Raw genomic sequence first — 19,474 nt, 5'->3', positions numbered from 1 at the left:
TGATATAGACAGTGGGATGGAGCGCACCCTCAGCAAGTTTGCAGGTGACACCAAGCTGAGTGGTGCAGCTGACACACCAGAAGGGCAGGATGTCATCCAAAGAGGCCTAGACAAGCTGGAGAGGTGGGCCTGTGAGAGCCTCGTGAGGTTCAAGAAGGCCAAGTGCAAGGTCCTACACATGGGTTGGGGTAACTCCCAATATCAATATAGGCTGGGGGATGGAGGGATTGAGAGCAGCCCTGTGGAGAAGGACTTGGGAGCGCTGGTGAACAAAAAGCTGGACATGGGCCAACAATGTGCGCTCGCAGCCCAGAAGGCCAACTGTATCCTGGGCTGCATCAAAAGCAGCACGGCCAGCAGGTCGCGGGAGGTGATTCTGCCCCTCTGCTCTGCTCTGGTCAGACCCCAGCTGGAGTGCTGCATCCAGCTCTGCAGCCCTCAGCACAGGAAGGACATGGAGCTGTTGGAGAGGGTCCAGAGGAGGGCCACAGAAGTGATCCGAGGGCTGGAGCCCCTCTCCTACGAGGAGAGGCTGAGAGAGTTGGGGTTGTTCAGCCTGGGGAAGAGACAGCTTTGGGGAGACCTTACTGTGGCCTTTCAGTACTTAAAGGGGGATGATAGGAAGGATGAGGGCAACCTCTTTAGTAAGGCCCACTGTGACAGGCCAAGGGGTTAATGGTTTTAAACTAAAGGAGGCTAGATTTAGACTGGATGTAAGGAAAAAATTCTTTACAGTGGGGCTGTTAAAGTGCTGGAACACATTTCCAAGAGAGGTTGTGGAGGCCCCATCCCTAGAAACATTCAAGTTGAGGTTGGACAGGGTTCTGAGCAACCTGATCTAGTTGAAGATGTCCCTGCTCACTGAGGGGGTTGCACTAGATGATCTCTAAAGGTCCCTTCCATCCCAAAGCATTCTATGAATCTAAGTTCACTGAAGGTAAGACAAATAAATCATTCACCAGACCCCTTTCCCTGTGCCTGCTGCGTCCCCTGGGGTTGCTGAGCTCCAGTTTGCCAGTTCACACCCAGATTTCGAGTATTATCCTTGGGTGGCACCGTGCTGGACAGGCTGGTGCTTGGTGGGGTCCATTCACTGCTAACTCCCTGGCACACGCTGTCCCTCCCTGCACATCCCCTCTGCTCTCCTGGCAGCTCCCAAGTCCCTCCAGGAAAACATTCACCTGCCATCAGCCCTGTCACATGCCCTAGAGCCCCAGGAAGGTCCATCAGAGACCGTTTGCCACCTGCATGGGTGCTGGCACCAACAAACAGCACCTGACCCAGCCCTCAGACCCTTGAAGCCCATACCGGGTCCATGATCTCAATACACTGAGCCACGGAGACCAAGCAAACCAATGAGCCTCTTTAGAGGCTGTTCCTTGGGCATGTCCTTGAGAGCAGCTCTGGAGGAAGACATATGCCTCCAGATACTGCGCTCAGGACATGCCCTTCCATGACAGACATGGTGATGTGGAGGTCAGCTGTATCAGAGAAGTGCTCCTTGCCTGTCCCTTCCTGCAGCCACAGGACTAAAACACAGCAGGAGTGTGACCCAGCTCCAAGAGCACTCAGGCCTTGCACCAACACGGGAGAGTGTGGAAGTGGGAAGAGAGCAGCTCTGAAAATGCTGCTGCTCCCTGGCAGTGCTGCTGTGCCAGGACGCTTCTCCCCCCACCTCTGTCCGCAGGCACGGCCCCTGCAGTTCCCGAAGGCTTCAGAGGAAGGGTCTTGGACAAGCAACTTGCTGCAGGGTCCTTTATGTTGTTGAAATACACGCGGAGCACGATTCCTCATTTCACAGTCTCTTGGACAAACTCAGCTGCTAGACAGTGAACTAGAAGTGGGATGAATAATAAAATTTGGTTGTGCACAACATTATCACAAGAAAAAGAAAGACACCACACCATAAACCTCACAAGGCAGGCTAGGCCTGTAACAAGTTTCATTATGAATGCTACGCAGAAGAAAACAGGCATTTTCTTGTTTTTAAAAATAAAATCATCTCATCAGTTTGCACACTGCATCCTTGAGCTCCTGGTTCCTCATGCTGTAGATGAGGGGGTTCACGGCTGGAGGCACCACCGAGTACAGCACTGCCACCACCAGGTCCAGGGGTGGGGAGGAGATGGAAGGAGGCTTTAGGTAGGCAAACATGACAGTGCTGATAAACAGGGAGACCACGGCCAGGTGCGGGAGGCACGTGGAAAAGGCTTTGTGCCGTCCCTGCTCAGAGGGGAGCCTCAGCACAGCCCTGAAGATCTGCACATAGGACAGCACAATGAAAACAAAACACCCAAATACAACACAGGCACTGACCCCAAGAAGCCCGACCTCCCTGAGGTAGGTGTCTGAGCAGGAGAGCTTGAGGATCTGGGGGATTTCACAGAAGAACTGGTCCAGGGCATTGCCATGGCAGAGGGGCAGTGAAAATGTACTGGCCGTGTGCAGCCCAGCATTGAGAAACCCACCGGCCCAGGCAGCTGCTGCCATGTGGGCACAAGCTCTGCTGCCCAGCAGGGTCCCGTAGTGCAGGGGTTTGCAGATGGCCACGTAGCGGTCGTAGGCCATGACCGTCAGGAGACAAAACTCTGCTCCCATCAAAAAGACAAACAGAAAGGCTTGTGCAGCACATCCTGCGTAGGAGATGTCCCTGGTGTCCCCGAGGGAATTGGCCATGGATTTGGGGAGAGTGGTGGAGATGCAGCCCAGGTCGAGGAGGGAGAGGTTGAGGAGGAAGAAGTACATGGGGGTGTGGAGGCGGTGGTCGCAGGCGATGGCGGTGACGATGAGCCCGTTGCCCAGGAGGGCAGCCAGGTAGATGGCCAGGGAGAGCCAGAAGTGCAGGAGCTGCAGCTCCCGCGTGTCTGTGAACGCCAGGAGGAGGAACTGTGTGATGGAGCTGCTGTTGGACATCTGCTGCCTCTGGGTGAGGAGCTGTGAACAAGGCGAAAAGGACAGTGAGATGTTAGGGGAGAGTACTCTGGGTGAAATCCAAGCCATTTCTCATACTACACACACTCACATTTTATGCATTGGGGTGTGGGGATCTGTTGAAGAAGGTAAAGGAAGTGAGAAGTTAGGGTGCACTTCTGTAGAGAAAAACTAATCTGTTTCTTCCAGAAACCCTGAAACTGCCTTTCACTTTCCAGGAACACTTTTGTTGAGCTCTGGTTGGTGCTGGTGGAGGGAAGGTGGCTCTGCTGTGGGCCCTGCAGGAGTCAGTCCTGCCCTAACGCAACAGGCAAGTAGGAACACGGGGTGAGCTCAGACTACATCCACTGGTGTTATCAAAGAGCTTTTCAGCATTGTTGCTCCCAACTCACCTGAGCGCAGAGCAGAGCTGTGGGGGTTGTGTTTTCTGCGTTCCCTTCTAGTTACCCACCACAGCTGAGGAGTCTTTGAATGCAGAAATCCGTGGCATTTCTGCTGCACTGCAGGTGAAATCATGTGGGTGCTGAGGGGCAAAGGGACTGTCCCTTCGCGCCAAGTGGAGGACACTGGTCTGTCCATCGGCCCTGATCTCAGCTGCCCTGTGCTGGCAGCTCTTGCAGCTGTGGGACTGTTGCACTCGGGTGTTCCCTCCAAAAGAAACAGGATGCTGCTGGGAGCAGAGGAATCCAGTTTCGGAGTGCAGATCTCAAAACCCCTCCAAACCTCATCATACGAGAGGAGGATCTCAGCTCTGCCCTCCCAGCCAGGGGCACAGGGGGCTCATTACACCTGCCCACATACAGCCACCCAGCAGCATTTCCATGGCCTCAGCAGTGAGGCGTCATCTCCATGGGGCTCCTGCACAGCACAGAGATGCCATGGAGAGCTTTGCCCTGCTGGGGGGCAGCCTGCAGCCCAGCAGCACCTCCCAAGGCAAGACTCCCATCGCCTACATTTGTTACGTCCTGAAGAGAGGCTGAGGTGATTGCCAGCCACACACACTGCAGTACCCAGAGCCCCGAAGGTGAACAGGCTGAGACATGGATGCTTTTTCTCCACGGATATATGTGCATAACAGTACATCAAGCATTGGTGTCTGAGCTACACGTGAATCCTCACCCTCCACCACCAGTGAGCATAACAGCAATAACAAGGGCAGCCAGGAGCAGAAGAGCACGTGCCGAAGTACCCTGCCAAGGGAGGCAGGAGAGGGAGACCCAGGCAGGCACTGCAGGTTTTCTCCACTTTTGTGGTCAGGGTGCTGGAAGGGCAACTCCTGGCCATGGCACCAGGGTATTAAGGGCAGAGGCTCTGCTCTGTGAGTGGGGGAGACAAGGGTTTGCTCCAGGGACAGCATCTGCACTGCAGGGGATGGCAGGGAGATGCCTGGGTCCCCCCCTACAGTATTGCCCTGCAGACACCTCCTGGCAGCAGGGCACTGCCCAGGGACAGCTCTGTGCGTGCGGGGGCTAAGGAGCAGCTCAGACAGGTCCTAACGTGAACAGGGGTCTCAGTGCCTACGCCAGAGCAGGGAAACAACTTCCCATCTCCCACTGCCCACCCAGACAACCAGGAAGAGAAGACACAAAGCACAGACTTCTTCCCTTTCAGGAAACCCTCGACCTTGACTTCCATCTTTCAAATGACCCTCTGCAAATGTCCTCAGGCTGATGGAGAAGCCTGAGCAGCCCTGACCCACGCAGCACCCTCCGGACAGCAGAAGGACCCTGCCCTGCCAGGGTCACTCCTTCCACCCACAGCTTGTCCCCACAGCGCTGTGGGGAGCTCCCCGGGCAGGCTGAGTGCTGAGCCTGGCAGGCGGCAGAGTCCCTGCCCCAGCACACAGACCCCTGGGGCGCAGGGACCCTGCTCGCAAGGACAGCCCTGGGCACCCCTGCCTGCACACGTGCCTGCAAAGCCCTGCAGCATCCCCGGGCGAAGGCAGCCGCCGTGCCCTGTCCATCTGACAGTGCCGCAGGGAAGTGCTGCTCCTCAGCACGTCCTCCTCCTCTGTGCAAGGGCAGCTGTGAGAGTCCTCCTCAAGGGTCACCTATGCTGTGGGATGCAGCAGCTTTTGGATATCCCTCCCAGAACACCAGCTACATTCTCCTCCACCCAGAGACTTACCACGCAGAGGGCTGTGAAGATCCTTCCCTGCAGTCAGCTCCCAGCATCCCCCCAGCCCAGGCTGCCTTTCCCCTCTCCCTGCCCGGCTCCTCTGCCCTCGGTGCCTGCAGGCAGTGCCCTCAGCCCTGCTGCGCTTGGCAGAGGAGCTGCTCCTGGGCAGAGCTGTCTCTCGGCAGCGCTGCCTCATTGCCAGCAGCTGCCTTTGTCCCAGGAGCCCAGCCCAGCTCAGCAGCAGAGGCCCAGCCCCAGGCAGCCCTTTCTCTGCCCCTCGCGGCTCCCTCCAGGTGTCCCTGGGGCTCCAGGGGAACCTGCTGTGAAACAGGCTGAATGAATCCCTGGTGTTCCCTCCCTCAGCCGGGGGAGTCACTGCTTTCCTGCTGGGTCATTACTCCTATTAAAAATTAGTTGGACATGAGAATCCCTTTTTTTATCCTATCATTAGACAGGACACCAGGAAGGTGACAGGGAAGGATCTAATTTCTTCAAGGTGGCTGCATGTGTTCTCTTGAGTGAATGTAGACATTTCCTTTAGGCCTGGGTCTGGCAGGACATGCAGCTCTCTTGTGTCCATGCCATGTCTGTGCTCCAAAGCAAAGCCTTCACTGACACGCGGTCTTGCACGCTTGGTACCAGGGTTCCTCACGGCAAGTTGGAGTTTGCCTGGTTGCACAGCTGTGTTGCTTCAGCCCAGATGTGCAGCAGTGCCCTCAGCCAGGGGCACAGGCAGGAGGAGCAGGAGCCGTTACTGAGCAGACAGAGCTGTGACATGGTTGCAGAGCTCAGGACGGCTCGTCTTCAAGGACAGCATCCTCCAAGCTCAGCAAGGGTCCGGATCCAAACTCGGTCTGAACTTGAAAGGCAGTTTGAGGGCACTGTAACTAGTCTTTACTACTTCAGGAACAGTTAAAGGAGGAACAAAGATACTGTGTGGCCACTGCTGAATTTAGTAAGAGCAGGGGTGGCAGATGTGAGATTCTCTGTGTCCTCTTTGCCTCAGTCCTCCCCAGCAAGGTCTCCCAGGCTTCCTTGACCCAGGGCAGGACAACCAGTGGTGGACAGGGATCAAGTCAGGGATCCCTTGAGCAAACGCCGTCCTGCCCAGTCCATGGGACAGGAGGGGCAGCCTCGCAGGGAGCTGAGCGAGCAGGCCAGCGTCACAGGGAAGCCACTCTCCATCCTCTTTCAAAGGCCGTGGAGTCTGTGGGAACTTGCTGACCACGGGGAAAATGCAAACGTCGCATGCACCTTTCACCAGTGCCCAAAGGATGTGCAGAGGAGCGAAATGCTGTGCAATGGACATGTTCACTCGGACCCCATTGCTGGGAGCCTGAAAGAGAAGGTGACTGGATTTACTCAGGGTAGCTTGTCTCTGACCGTCCTCTCTGCTTTCTCTGGTGAAAGGACAGGATTGCTGGATGCGGGGAGAGCAGTGATGGTCTTTTACCTGGACGTCATCAAGGCTTTCAGCATTATCCCTCCAGAAACTTCTTGTGTCCAAGTTAGGATAGTGTGGGCTGCGTGGGTGGATGAGTAGTTGAGTAAAAAACCAGCTGGATGGTTGGGCCTGGAGGAGTGTGGGAGATGTGTGGTACTCTGCCCGGAGGCATCCAGCTGGCAGGGTCCTGCAGGGGTCTATCTTGCAACCTGCTGTGTTTAACATTGTTTTAATGACCTGAAGGATACAAGAGAGAACTTTTTCATAGCGTTTGTAGTAGGCATCACATTGATGAGAGCAGGGCGGTCTAGAATCATAGAATGACAGAATGGTTTAGGTTGGAAGGGACCTTTAGAGGTCATCTAGTCCACCCCTCCTGCAGTGAGCAGGGACATCTTCAACTAGATCAGGTTGCTCAGAACCCTGTCCAACCTCAACTTGAATGTTTCTAGGGATGGGGCCTCCACAACCTCTCTTGGAAATGTGTTCCAGTGTTTCACCACCATCATTGTAAAAATATTTTTCCTTACATCCAGTCTAAATCTACTCTCCTTTAGTTTAAAACCATTACCCTTTGTCCTGTCACAGTGGGCCTTACTAAAGAAATTGCCCTCATCCTTCCTATCATCCCCCTTTAAGTACTGAAAGGCCACAGTAAGGTCTCCCCAAAGCTGTCTCTTCTCCAGGCTGAACAACCCCAACTCTCTCAGCCTCTCCTCGTAGGAGAGGGGCTCCAGCCCTCGGATCACTTCTGTGGCCCTCCTCTGGACCCTCTCCAACAGCTCCATGTCCTTCCTGTGCTGAGGGCTGCAGAGCTGGATGCAGCACTCCAGGTGGGGTCTGACCAGAGCAGAGCAGAGGGGCAGAATCACCTCCCGCGACCTGCTGGCCGTGCTGCTTTTGATGCAGCCCAGGATACAGTTGGCCTTCTGGGCTGCGAGCGCACGTTGTTGGCTCATGTCCAGCTTTTTGTTCACCAGCGCTCCCAAGTCCTTCTCCACAGGGCTGCTCTCAATCCCTCCATCCCCCAGCCTATATTGATATTGGGAGTTACCCCAACCCATGTGTAGGACCTTGCACTTGGCCTTCTTGAACCTCACGAGGCTCTCACAGGCCCACCTCTCCAGCTTGTCTAGGCCTCTTTGGGTGACATCCTGCCCTTGTGGTGTGTCAGCTGCACCACTCAGCTTGGTGTCACCTGCAAACTTGCTGAGGGTGCGCTCGATCCCATTGTCTATATCATCGATGAAGATATTGAATAGTCCCGGTCCCAGTATGGACCCCCTGAGGGACACCCCTCGTCACCGATCTCATCACTGATCATCGAGCCATTGACCACCACCCTCTGGATGCCACCGACCAACCAATTCCTTATCCACCGAACTGTCCACCCATCAAACCTCTATCTCCACAGTTTAGAGAGAAGGATGCTGTGGGAGACCATGTCAAAAGCCTTACAGAAGTCCAGGTAGATGACATCCATAGCTCTTCCCTTGTCCACTGATGCAGTCACTCCATCACAGAAGGCACTAGGGTGGTCAGGCAGGACTTGCTCTTGGTGAAGCCATGCTGGTAGAGTAGACAGTCTGGATGTAGACAGTCTGGAGTGATGGGCCAATAGGAACCGCATGATGTCCAGTTAAGATTCAACCAAAGTCCTGCTCCTAAAGTGGATGTAGGGTCTGAAACATCATAGGCCAGGCAATGCCTAGGCAGGTAGTAGCTCTGCAGGAAAGGGTCTGCAAGTGTTTGGGTTACATTAGGCAAAAAATGAGCCATCAGCAAAGATGGCCAATAACATCCTGGGCTGTAGGAGCAGCAGCAGAGCCAGGGGAAGCGTTTATCTCCTTCTGCTCAGCTCTTGTTACACCACATCCAGAATACCTGCCCAAGTTTGGGTTCCCCACAATGCCAGAGAGACAAGGGCAAGCTGGAGGGCTGCAAAAGGTCAGTGGAGGGCAACAGAGATGGTCAAGGTTGGAGCACTTGTCCTCTTAGGAGAGGCTGAGGGAGCTGGTCTTGTTCACCCTGGAGAAGGGAGGGCTTTGCAGGGAGGATGTAATAGACTTGCATTTTGCATTGCCTGTGGTGAGGCCTCCAAGAAGACACTGTGGTGCAAGGCAGGAGCACAGGAGGCAACGAGCTGAAACACGAGAGGCTCAGGCTCAATATAGGGAGGAACTTTTGCAATGCGAGGACAGTCAGACTTGGGAAGCCATTTCCCAGAGAGCTTGTGCGGCCTCCATCCATAGAAGTTTCAAAGGCCCATCTGGATAAAACCATGAGAAAGCTGGTGTGAACCTACTTCCAGCAGGATGTTTCCTACAGATGTCTAGGAAGGTCCCTTCCAGCCTGAATGAGGCGCTCATTCCTCCCCCCGAGAAATAACCATCTGGTCAAGGAAGAATGAATGGAAGGAATAACATTAAAGAAATAAAGTTTCCTGTCATCAAGAAGAAGAAGAAATTATCTGAGAGCATGTTACTGCTACTGGATTTAGTGGAAGTAGAAATAAAGCAAATTACATGGTAGGTTGCCCCCAGCTGGCAGGTAAGCCCCCACCCAGCTGCTTGCTCGCTCCCCCTGAGCGGGGTGGGGGAGAGCATTGGAAGGGCAAAGTCAGAAGAACTCATGGGTCAGACTAAGGAATTAGTCTCAGTTTGCTTTCCTTCTTCGGCCTTTGCTGAGGGGACTGAATAGCCTCCTCTTTATAGAACCAGAGAGTGGTTTGGGTTGGAAGGGACCTTAGAGATCATCTAGTTCCAACCCCACTGCCTCGGGCAGGGAAAGGGGAACCCATCCCTGGGTGAGCTCAAGCCACCAGCCTTTCGGTTAACAGCCAAACGCGCTGACCAGTTGCACCACAGAGACTCCCGATGTGAGCTATGTAGTGCTTCCCATGGGCAGGCAGGGGCTCAGCCATTCCCTGCCCCCTGCAGACCAACCACCTGCAATACAGTGCTGGGCACCAGATGAACTCCTCCTGGAGCCTTGCACAAGCACTCTGACCTCAAAGAGCACAGAGGTGCCTCGGGGAGGTCCTCCCCTCACCAAGATGAGCTTCCTCAACTGGTGTTTTTGGGGTTACATGAATGGTGACTGGAGAAACCGGGTCATCCCTTGAGGATGGAAAGCCCTGAGAGCTTCTTAGCTTCTCAGTTAGTTGTTACGATATCGTAAGTCGGCAAATATAAGAACCCTCTAAAACTCCAACTGTAGTTTTAGAAAGCAGGTGTTCTTTATTGCGACGCCAGACACGCAGGGGATCGTTCGACCTAGTGTGCGCGCTGAGTTCCTCTACTACAGGGGTTATATGCAATCAAAACATACATATTCACTGAATTTCTAGGAAATAATTACCATATTCGTACTACTGTTGGAACTGATTAATATACGCAAAATGTCCTTAATGCATGCGCATTCATGTTCACTGGTGGTCTTCCAGGGTCCTCTGGTGGTCGTCGAGTCTTCCTCACTGTGTCTGCTGGTTGAACGCAGTCTCTGGGCATGCTCAGTTCGTTTTTGGCTTGGTTACACAACCCTTACTGATAGTAAACAAGCTTATTCTAGTACCTTTCCCTTATTTATTCTACTCAAGGATATAGTGTCTCCAGACTCCCTCCTATCTAATCAGATATAGCAAGTTCTAAGACTATCTTGTTCATAAAATATTCCAAGTATTTCAAAACCTAGCTATGTTGCTCCAGTTAGAGGAGGCCGTATGTCCTTCTGAAGCCAGTATCAGCCATCACACTCCCCACACTTGGATGGGCCTCAGGAAGCCTTTCGCTGCTCTAGAGGCTGGTTCATTTTCCAGTATCTGCAGTTCAGGAACTTGGCACCAGAGGGCTCATTAACATCCAAAATGCCACTACAAGCCAAGCCGCCCTCCATAATTCCCCCTAATTCTTCAAGTCTTGTGCGGCTGATCTGAGAGATTCCGGGAGTGTAGCCAAAATGAGACGATTTCACTCATAAATTACAATAAACCAGGATTTCTTCTTTCCCATTTTTCTTTAGTTTTCAGCTTACACAACAAGTGATATCAGCCACCCCCGATTCCTATTGATCCAGAGCGTCTCCTGACAAACCCCAAACGCCGAGAAAATGTATGATCCTTTCTGTATGACACTGTGTGGGCAAACTCTGCCCCCTCCCCCCCCCGCCCCCATACCCTCTGCCATGTCTGTCATCAGCCACCTGGGACTGGCATCATGCTTTCTCAAATCTAAGCTTTTTCCACTAAAGTCTGCAGCTGAATGATTCAGCTCACCTGCATCGTTCCCACCTGTTCTGGTTGGAAAACCAGCTGTGCACAGTCACAGAAGGATGTTTCTTACCTGCCAAGGAAAAAAAACAAAAAAAAGGAAGAAAGGAAAAGAAAGGGATAGTTCAATAAAAAATAAAACACATTCCTCAGCTGCATCTGAAGCCCAAGTTGCCTCCACTGAAGTCCGCTTTCCACAATGGGCAACCTTAGTGGAAAACCTTCAGCGAGATACATAGGGAAGGAGAGGCATGAGCATAATTAAGGATTTGGCTAAAGGGACCATCAGGCAGGCTGCAGAAAGCTGAGACGGGGTCAGTTTAAGCAGGACGTGTGGAAAGATGTGAAAGAGTAGCGAGAGTCAGTGCAGAGGAAAGTCAATATTTCTTCTCCTGAGTGCGGTACACAGGGTGGAAATTTCCCTGCTGGCATCGTGGCATCATGTCACCCACATTAACTGTGGTGATTTACATGTATGGGGCTTTATTGATCAAAGACCCCATCCATGGGTGAGTGACTTGAGACACCACAGCTGTGAGCTGCAACTGCTCACACAGAAGTCTTTCCTAAATTGGTGTTTTGCGATCCATGGATGCTGAATGGAGAGACATGGCTATTTCTGGAAGGGGGGATGGAAAACCCTGCTGGGAAACCTGGCTGCTGCCTGGTGCAGGTCCAGGGAATCACCCTTCACGGATGCACATGATGCTCAGGAAGCTGTCCTGAACCCGACACTAACTCCAAGAGCAAGGAGTACTGTGTCCCCAGGGACCCAGCCTTTCCTTTATGCTGTCCTCAGGAAGTTCTCAATCCAGAACACTGGCTTTCCTCGTTGGTCTCTAACAGTGCTTATTTTTTGTTATCGATAGTATCACCTGTCCATCTGGAAGTTGCATTTAGGCAGACCTACTCCTCCTGTGGGACTCATCATGTAGATCTAAGACATAATATCATAGGATCATAGAATGGTTTGGGTTGGAAGGGACCTTAAAGATGGGCCATGGCCACGGGTAGGGACACCTTCCACTAGACCAGGTTGCTCAAAGGCCCAGCCAACCTGGCCTAGAACGCTTCCGGGGATGAGGCATCCACAAGTTCTCTGGGCAGCCTGTTCCAGTACCTCACCATACTCATGGTAAACAATTTCTTCCTTCTAACCTAAATCTACCCTCTTTCAGGTTAAAGCCATCACCCCTTGTCCTATCACTACACGCCCTTGTAAAAATGTCCCTCCAGCTTTCCTATAGTCCCTCTTCAGATACTGGACGGCCGCAATAAGGTCTCCCCACAGCCTTCTCTTCCCCAGGGTGAACAACCCCAACTCTCAGCCTGTCTTCACAGGAAAGGCGCTCCAGCCCTCTGATTATCTTGGTGACCCTCCTCTGGACTTGCTCCAACAGGTCCATGTCCTCCTTTGGTTGGGGGCCCCAGAGCTGGCCACAGGATTCCAGGTGGGGTCTCACAAGAGCGGAGTAGAGGGGGAGAATCCCCTCCCTCAACCTGCTGGTCACGCTTCTTTTGATGCAGCCCAGGATACAGTTGGCTTTCTGGGCTGCAAGCACCCATTGCTGGGTCATGTTGAGCTTCTCATCCACCAACACCCCCAAGTCCTTCTCCTCAGGGCTGCCCTCAATCCATTCTCCACCCAGCCTGTATTCGTGCTTGGGATTGCCCCAACCCATGTGCAGGACCTTGCACTTGGCCTTGTTGAACTTCATGAGGTTCCCACGGGCCCACCTCTCAGGCCTCTCAAGGTCCCCCTGGATGGCATCCCTTCCCTCCAGCGTGCCGACCTCACCACACAGCTTGGAGTTGCCTGCAGCCTTGCTGAGGGTGCACTCAGTCCCACTCTCCATGGCACTGACAAAGATGTCAAACAGCACTGGTCCCAACACCGACCCCTGGGGAGCGCCACTCGTCACTGGTGCTGTGCTGTCTCTGCAAGCCCTGGCATCTCACGTAGCTCCGTGGGCCTGGATTTAAACATTACATTGAGTAGATACCCTGAATTCTGTAAGGCAATGAGGGGACGAACGTGAGGCAGCTGCCCATAGAGTGAGTGGAGACCTAGTAAATACAGCTGGTGGAGAAAAGAAAGAGAGACTGAGCTCCCCCTGTGGCACACGGCTCCAGCTGCTCACATGAATACCTTTAAAGGCTGCCCTGAACATAGATGAGTATGGGCAGGTTCAGTTGCCCTTATTTTGGGCATCAGCTGTCATTTCAGGTGGCCAATGCAAATTCCCAGCAGCCTCTAGAAGTATTCCCCCAGGTGTCGGCCTGTCTCTATGAACGGCTCCATTAGAGCTTGCAGTTGCCTGAACATACCTTCGACCACCCCCGACACCTTAAACGCCACCAGATGTTCTGTCTGAACAGCCCAGTCCTGCCCTCCATCTTCATTAATTGTCATGGCAGCTGGGACAAGGAGCTCACACGCAGGTGCCCATGTAGTGCCCACCTGAACGCCTGATTCAAGGGGAATCTCACCTCCTGTTGCTTTGCGTTGTGCATGGGAGGGAGCTGAGCCCACTTCGAGCCCCAGGACTGCCAGCCCACACAGGAGATGTGTCTATTTACTCAGCCGCGTCCGTTCCCTCAGCAGGGGTAAGGGAGAGCCCTCCTTGTAGCTGTCTGCTTGTCCTGTCTAGTGATGGGACAAGGAAAGGTGATCCTCATGCCCAAACCATTTCCTCATAGGAGAAGTAACAGTGCTGGGAAGAAGTGTCTCCCTCCAGCTGAGGGAGGGAACCTCAGGGATTCATTCAGCCCGTTTCACAGCAGGTTCCCCTGGAGCCCCAGGGACACCTGGAGGGAGCCGCGAGGGGCAGAGAAAGGGCTGCCTGGGGCTGGGCCTCTGCTGCTGAGCTGGGCTGGGCTCCTGGGACAAAGGCAGCTGCTGGCAATGAGGCAGCGCTGCCGAGAGACAGCTCTGCCCAGGAGCAGCTCCTCTGCCAAGCGCAGCAGGGCTGAGGGCACTGCCTGCAGGCACCGAGGGCAGAGGAGCCGGGCAGGGAGAGGGGAAAGGCAGCCTGGGCTGGGGGGATGCTGGGAGCTGACTGCAGGGAAGGATCGTCACAGCCCTCTGCATGGTAAGTCTCTGGGTGGAGGAGAATGTAGCTGGTGTTCTGGGAGGGATATCCAAAAGCTGCTGCATCCCACAGCACAGGTGATCCTTGAGGAGGACTCTCACAGTTGCCCTTGCACAGGGGAGGAGGACGTGATGAGGAGCAGCACTTCCCTGCGGCACTGTCAGAGGGACGGGCACGGCGGCTGCCGTCACCCAGGGGTGGCTGCAGGGTGTGAACCCGGGTGTGCAGCAATGGCTGCCCAGGGCTGTCCTTGCGAGCAGGGTCCCTGCAGCCCAGGGACTGCGTGCCAGGGGTGGCACCGTGTCACCTGCCAGGCTCAGCACTCGGCCTGCCCAGGGAGCTGCCCGCGGCTCTACGAGGGAAGCTGTGGGTGGAAGGAGCAACCCCTGGCCGGGCAGGGCAGGGTCCTCCTTGTGTTTGGAGGGTGCTGCGTGGGGCAGTGTGGCTCACAAATCGAGCTCATGCTGGATCATTTCTGAGGGGACTTTTCATGAGGACATTCAGGGCAGGGGTTTTCTGCTTCAGTCTGTGCTTTTCTGAATTTGTGCTTCCACTTGTCTCTGGCTCTGCTTGGTGGGAATGGGAACACAGTTGTGTGGTTCTGAGAAAGGGCCGAGACCCCTAAAGCCTCACGCTGAGGCTTACTAGGCACTTGAGCAAGTGCCTTCACCCCCACCAGCCTACAGATAACAGCAGCCCCGCCTTTCCAGGTTCATCAGGGATGTGTGAGCAGTTCTTCCACCCCTGCACGCCCAGGGCAGCTGCAGGGCAGAGCTGTGCGCACAGGGGCTGGGCTGGGCCCTGGGAGCACCGGCAGGGAAGAGACGTGGGGCCAGAGAAACAGCTCCCGCCGGGACAGCTCCAGGCAGCAGAGACCTGGGCCGGGAGGGAGGGAAATGCTAAGGGGAACCCTGCTGCAGGGGAGACATGGGCACCCCCCAGCCGCCCCTGCAGCGCAGGCGCCTTCCCTGAGCAGCACCCCCCGGGCCTCCTCTCCCGCCTAGCAAAGCCCTCAGCCAGCCCGTGGGGTCTAGGGTGTCAGGCACCCCCTCGTCCCTCTGCCAGCAGAAGAGATGAAGTGCATCTCTCCTGCCACGTGTCCATTTCCCGCTGACCAAGGCGGAGGGTGACTGCCCTGCACGACCACCGTCTGGGAGGCGGTGTGCCGTGCTGGGGAAGGGAAATCCTTTCCCGGGTGCCCCTCTGCCTCCCTCCTTGCCTCCCTCAGCTGCTCTTGGTGCTGATGTCAGGCTCTCTGGGAACAGTAGTTGCAGCTGCAGAGTCTGGCACTGATCTTGTGGGTCCTCCCACTGAGATGTTTATGGCCATGAGGTGTCCCAGCTTTCCTCAAACCTGTGAAGCCCTGGGCAATGCAGCCTCTGAGGCTGGGAAATGAGCTGACCCTCCCTTAACCAGATGCCATCCCTAGCACAGCTGGCTGTCTCCTTGGGTGTCCTGCCAAACTGCGAGCTGCTTTCCAGGGGGCACAATGAGCCATGCGTGTGCTTGGCTAGAAGTGGGGTGCTGAGACCCTGAGAAAGGGTGAGACATTGAGTGGTCTGCAGTGGATGTCTCTGCTCTCAGCAGGGTCTGGTGGCTTTTCAGGGTAACATGGGAGTGTGATTGCCTCTGATCTCAGACAGGTGCAAGCACAGAGCAGCTGGGGACAAGGCGGAGGGACAGAACAGCTCCCCTCACTCTGCACTAAACCACGGGCAGTCCTCTTGCCTTGCAGGACTCGCTCTGTTTTCCCCAAGTGCAGCAGAAATGCTGAAGGATTCTGACATCCAAACACACTCGCCAGGGGAGGTGGGGGGCAGTTGTAGAAATAACCTCTCAAATCACCTTCTGCCATGCCTTTTCCTTAGCACTGGGAGTTGCAGATGCTGAGAGGCCCTTCTGTGCTGGAAGCAGTTCCATCTGACAAAGGCAAACAGTGGCACTGGCTCCTGCACCCACCGTCCCCATGAACTCTCTGCTGCAGAGCGGGGCTGACTCCTCGGCAGCCAGTGGGAAGAGACCCTGCTCCGCAGGGCGCACTCAGCCAGCCCCAGCCTGGGCTCCAGCCACAGAGCTGAAGGAAGGTCTGCTGGAGAAGGAAAAGGGTGGCGGTGTGTAGCAAGGAGAAATAGCTGTGGTTTTGCTCAGAGAAGCCTGCCTTAACTTCCCGCTCCATTTTGGACAGTGCCCCATGCGCAGAGGAGGGAAATGTCCAACAGCAGCTCCATCACACAGTTCCTCCTCCTGGCGTTCACAGACACGCGAGAGCTGCAGCTCCTGCACTTCTGGCTCTCCCTGGCCATCTACCTGGCTGCCCTCCTGGGCAACGGGCTCATCGTCACCGCCATCGCCTGCGACCACCGCCTCCACACCCCCATGTACTTCTTCCTCCTCAACCTCTCCCTCCTCGACCTGGGCTCCATCTCCACCACTCTCCCCAAATCCATGGCCAATTCCCTCGGGGACACCAGGGACATCTCCTACGCAGGATGTGCTGCACAAGCCTTTCTGTTTCTCTTTTTGATATCAGCAGAGTTTTATCTCCTGACAGTCATGGCCTATGACCGCTACGTGGCCATCTGCAAACCCCTGCACTACGGGACCCTGCTGGGCAGCAGAGCTTGTGCCCACATGGCAGCAGCTGCCTGGGCCGGTGGGTTTCTCAATGCTCTGCTGCACACGGCCAGTACATTTTCACTGCCCCTCTGCCATGGCAATGCCCTGGGGCAGTTCTTCTGTGAAATCCCCCAGATCCTCAAGCTCTCCTGCTCAGACACCTACCTCAGGGAGGTCGGGCTTCTTGGGGTCAGTGCCTGTGCAGCATTTGGGTGTTTTGTTTTCATTGTGCTGTCCTATGTGCAGATCTTCAGGGCTGTGCTGAGGCTCCCCTCTGAGCAGGGACGGCACAAAGCCTTTTCCACGTGCCTCCCGCACCTGGCCGTGGTCTCCCTGTTTATCAGCACTTCATTTTTTGCCTACCTAAAGCCTCCTTCCATCTCCTCCCCACCCCTGGACCTGGTGGTGGCAGTGCTGTACTCGGTGGTGCCTCCAGCAATGAACCCCCTCATCTACAGCCTGAGGAACCAGGAGCTCAAGGATGCAGTGTGCAAACTGATGAGATGATTTTATTTTGAGAAACAAGAAAATGCCTGTTTTCTTCTGCGTAGCATTCATAATGAAACTTGTTACAGCCTTAGCCTGCCTTGTGAGGTTTATGGTGTGGTGTCTTTCTTTTTCTTGTGATAATGTTGTGCACAACCAAAGTTTATTATTCATCCCACTTCTAGTTCACTGTCTAGCAGCTGAGTTTGTCCAAGAGACTGTGAAATGAGGAATCGTGCTCCGCGTGTATTTCAACAACATAAAGGACCCTGCAGCAAGTTGCTTGTCCAAGACCCTTCCTCTGAAGCCTTCGGGAACTGCAGGGGCCGTGCCTGCGGACAGAGGTGGGGGGAGAAGCGTCCTGGCACAGCAGCACTGCCAGGGAGCAGCAGCATTTTCAGAGCCGCTCTCTTCCCACTTCCACACTCTCCCGTGTTGGTGCAAGGCCTGAGTGCTCTTGGAGCTGGGTCACACTCCTGCTGTGTTTTAGTCCTGTGGCTGCAGGAAGGGACAGGCAAGGAGCACTTCTCTGATACAGCTGACCTCCACATCACCATGTCTGTCATGGAAGGGCATGTCCTGAGCGCAGTATCTGGAGGCATATGTCTTCCTCCAGGGCTGCTCTCAAGGACATGCCCAAGGAACAGCCTCTAAAGAGGCTCATTGGTTTGCTTGGTCTCCGTGGCTCAGTGTATTGAGATCATGGACCCGGTATGGGCTTCAAGGGTCTGCGGGCTGGGTCAGGTGCTGTTTGTTGGTGCCAGCACCCATGCAGGTGGCAAACGGTCTCTGATGGACCTTCCTGGGGCTCTAGGGCATGTGACAGGGCTGATGGCAGGTGAATGTGTTCCTGGAGGGACTTGGGAGCTGCCAGGAGAGCAGAGGGGATGTGCAGGGAGGGACAGCGTGTGCCAGGGAGTTAGCAGTGAATGGACCCCACCAAGCACCAGCCTGTCCAGCACGGTGCCACCCAAGGATAATACTCGAAATCTGGGTGTGAACTGGCAAACCGGAGCTCAGCAACCCCAGGGGATGCAGCAGGCACAGAGAAAGGGGTCTGGTGAATGATTTATTTGTCTTACCTTCAGTGAACTTAGATTCATAGAATGCTTTGGGATGGAAGGGACCTTTAGAGGTCTTCTAGTGCAACCCCCTCAGTGAGCAGGGACATCTTCAACTAGATCAGGTTGCTCAGAACCCTGTCCAACCTCAACTTGAATGTTTCTAGGGATGGGGCCTCCACAACCTCTCTTGGAAATGTGTTCCAGCACTTTAACACCCCCACTGTAAAGAATTTTTTCCTTACATCCAGTCTAAATCTAGCCTCCTTTAGTTTAAATACATTAACCCCTTGGCCTGTCACAGTGGGCCTTACTAAAGATATTGCCCTCATCCTTCCTATCATCCCCCTTTAAGTACTGAAAGGCCACAGTAAGGTCTCCCCAAAGCTGTCTCTTCTCCAGGCTAAACAACCCCAACTCTCTCAGCCTCTCCTCGTAGGAGAGGGGCTCCAGCCCTCGGATCACTTCTGTGGCCCTCCCCTGGACCCTCTCCAACAGCTCCATGTCCTTCCTGTGCTGAGGGCTGCAGAGCTGGATGCAGCACTCCAGGTGGGGTCTGACCAGAGCAGAGCAGAGGGGCAGAATCACCTCCCGCGACCTGCTGGCCGTGCTGCTTTTGATGCAGCCCAGGATACAGTTGGCCTTCTGGGCTGCGAGCGCACATTGTTGGCCCATGTCCAGCTTTTTGATCACCAGCGCTCCCAAGTCCTTCTCCACAGGGCTGCTCTCAATCCCTTCATCCCCCAGCCTATATTGATACTGGGGGTTGCCCCGACCCAGGTGCAGAACCTTGCACTTGGCCTTCTTGAACCTCACGAGGCTCTCACAGGCCCACCTCTCCAGCTTGTCTAGGCCTCTTTGGATGACATCCTGCCCTTCTGGTGTGTCAGCTGCACCACTCAGCTTGGTGTCACCTGCAAACTTGCTGAGGGTGCACTCAATCCCACTGTCTATGTCATTGATGAAGATATTAAATAGAAGCAGAACCAGTATGGACCCCCTGAGGGACCCCACTTGTCCTAGTTCCCCACCTGGATGTTGAGCCATTGATCACTGCCCTCTGGATGTGACCATCTAGCCAGTTCCTTATCCACCAAACAGTCCACCCATCAAATCTGTATCTCTCCATTTTAGAGAGAAGGATGCTGTGGGGAATCGTGTCTAAAGGTCTTGCAGAAGTCCAGGTAGATGACATCCATAGCTCTTCCCTTGTCCACTGATGCAGTCACTCCATCATAGAAGGCTGTTAGGTTGGTCAGGCAGGACTTGCCCTTGGTGAAGCCATGCTGGCTGCCTCGGATCACCTCCCTGTCCTTAGCATAGCTTCTAGCAGGATCTGTTCCACAATCTTCCCCGGCACAGAGGTGAGGCTGACAGGACAGTTGTTCCCCGGCCCCCCTTTCTACCCTTTCTAAAGATGGGCACAATGTTTCCCTTCTTCCAGTCACCAGGGACCTCA

General features: G+C 54.6%; 2 protein-coding genes across 2 annotated transcripts in view; one reads left to right on the top strand and one right to left on the bottom strand.

Moving 5' to 3' along the window:
* The window catches only part of LOC135311161 (olfactory receptor 14J1-like), a 109,560-nt gene extending 92,585 nt beyond the window's left edge, over positions 1–16,975 (top strand). Inside the window, exon 2 of the mRNA XM_064440300.1 lies at positions 15,721–16,975. Within this exon, the coding sequence (XP_064296370.1) occupies positions 16,061–16,975 (915 nt within the window). The 5' untranslated portion in view covers positions 15,721–16,060. The remainder of the gene's footprint in view (positions 1–15,720) is intronic.
* On the bottom strand, positions 1,999–2,913 carry LOC135311133 (olfactory receptor 14C36-like). The gene has a single exon (XM_064440273.1). The coding sequence runs from the start codon at positions 2,911–2,913 to the stop codon at positions 1,999–2,001; it is 915 nt and encodes a 304-aa protein (XP_064296343.1).
* Positions 16,976–19,474: the final 2,499 nt, after the last annotated feature.

This window comes from Phalacrocorax carbo, unplaced genomic scaffold, assembly GCF_963921805.1.
Source record: "Phalacrocorax carbo unplaced genomic scaffold, bPhaCar2.1 SCAFFOLD_54, whole genome shotgun sequence".
Taxonomy (NCBI): Eukaryota; Metazoa; Chordata; class Aves; order Suliformes; family Phalacrocoracidae; genus Phalacrocorax; species Phalacrocorax carbo.
This window is presented reverse-complemented; position numbering and strand designations above follow the sequence as displayed.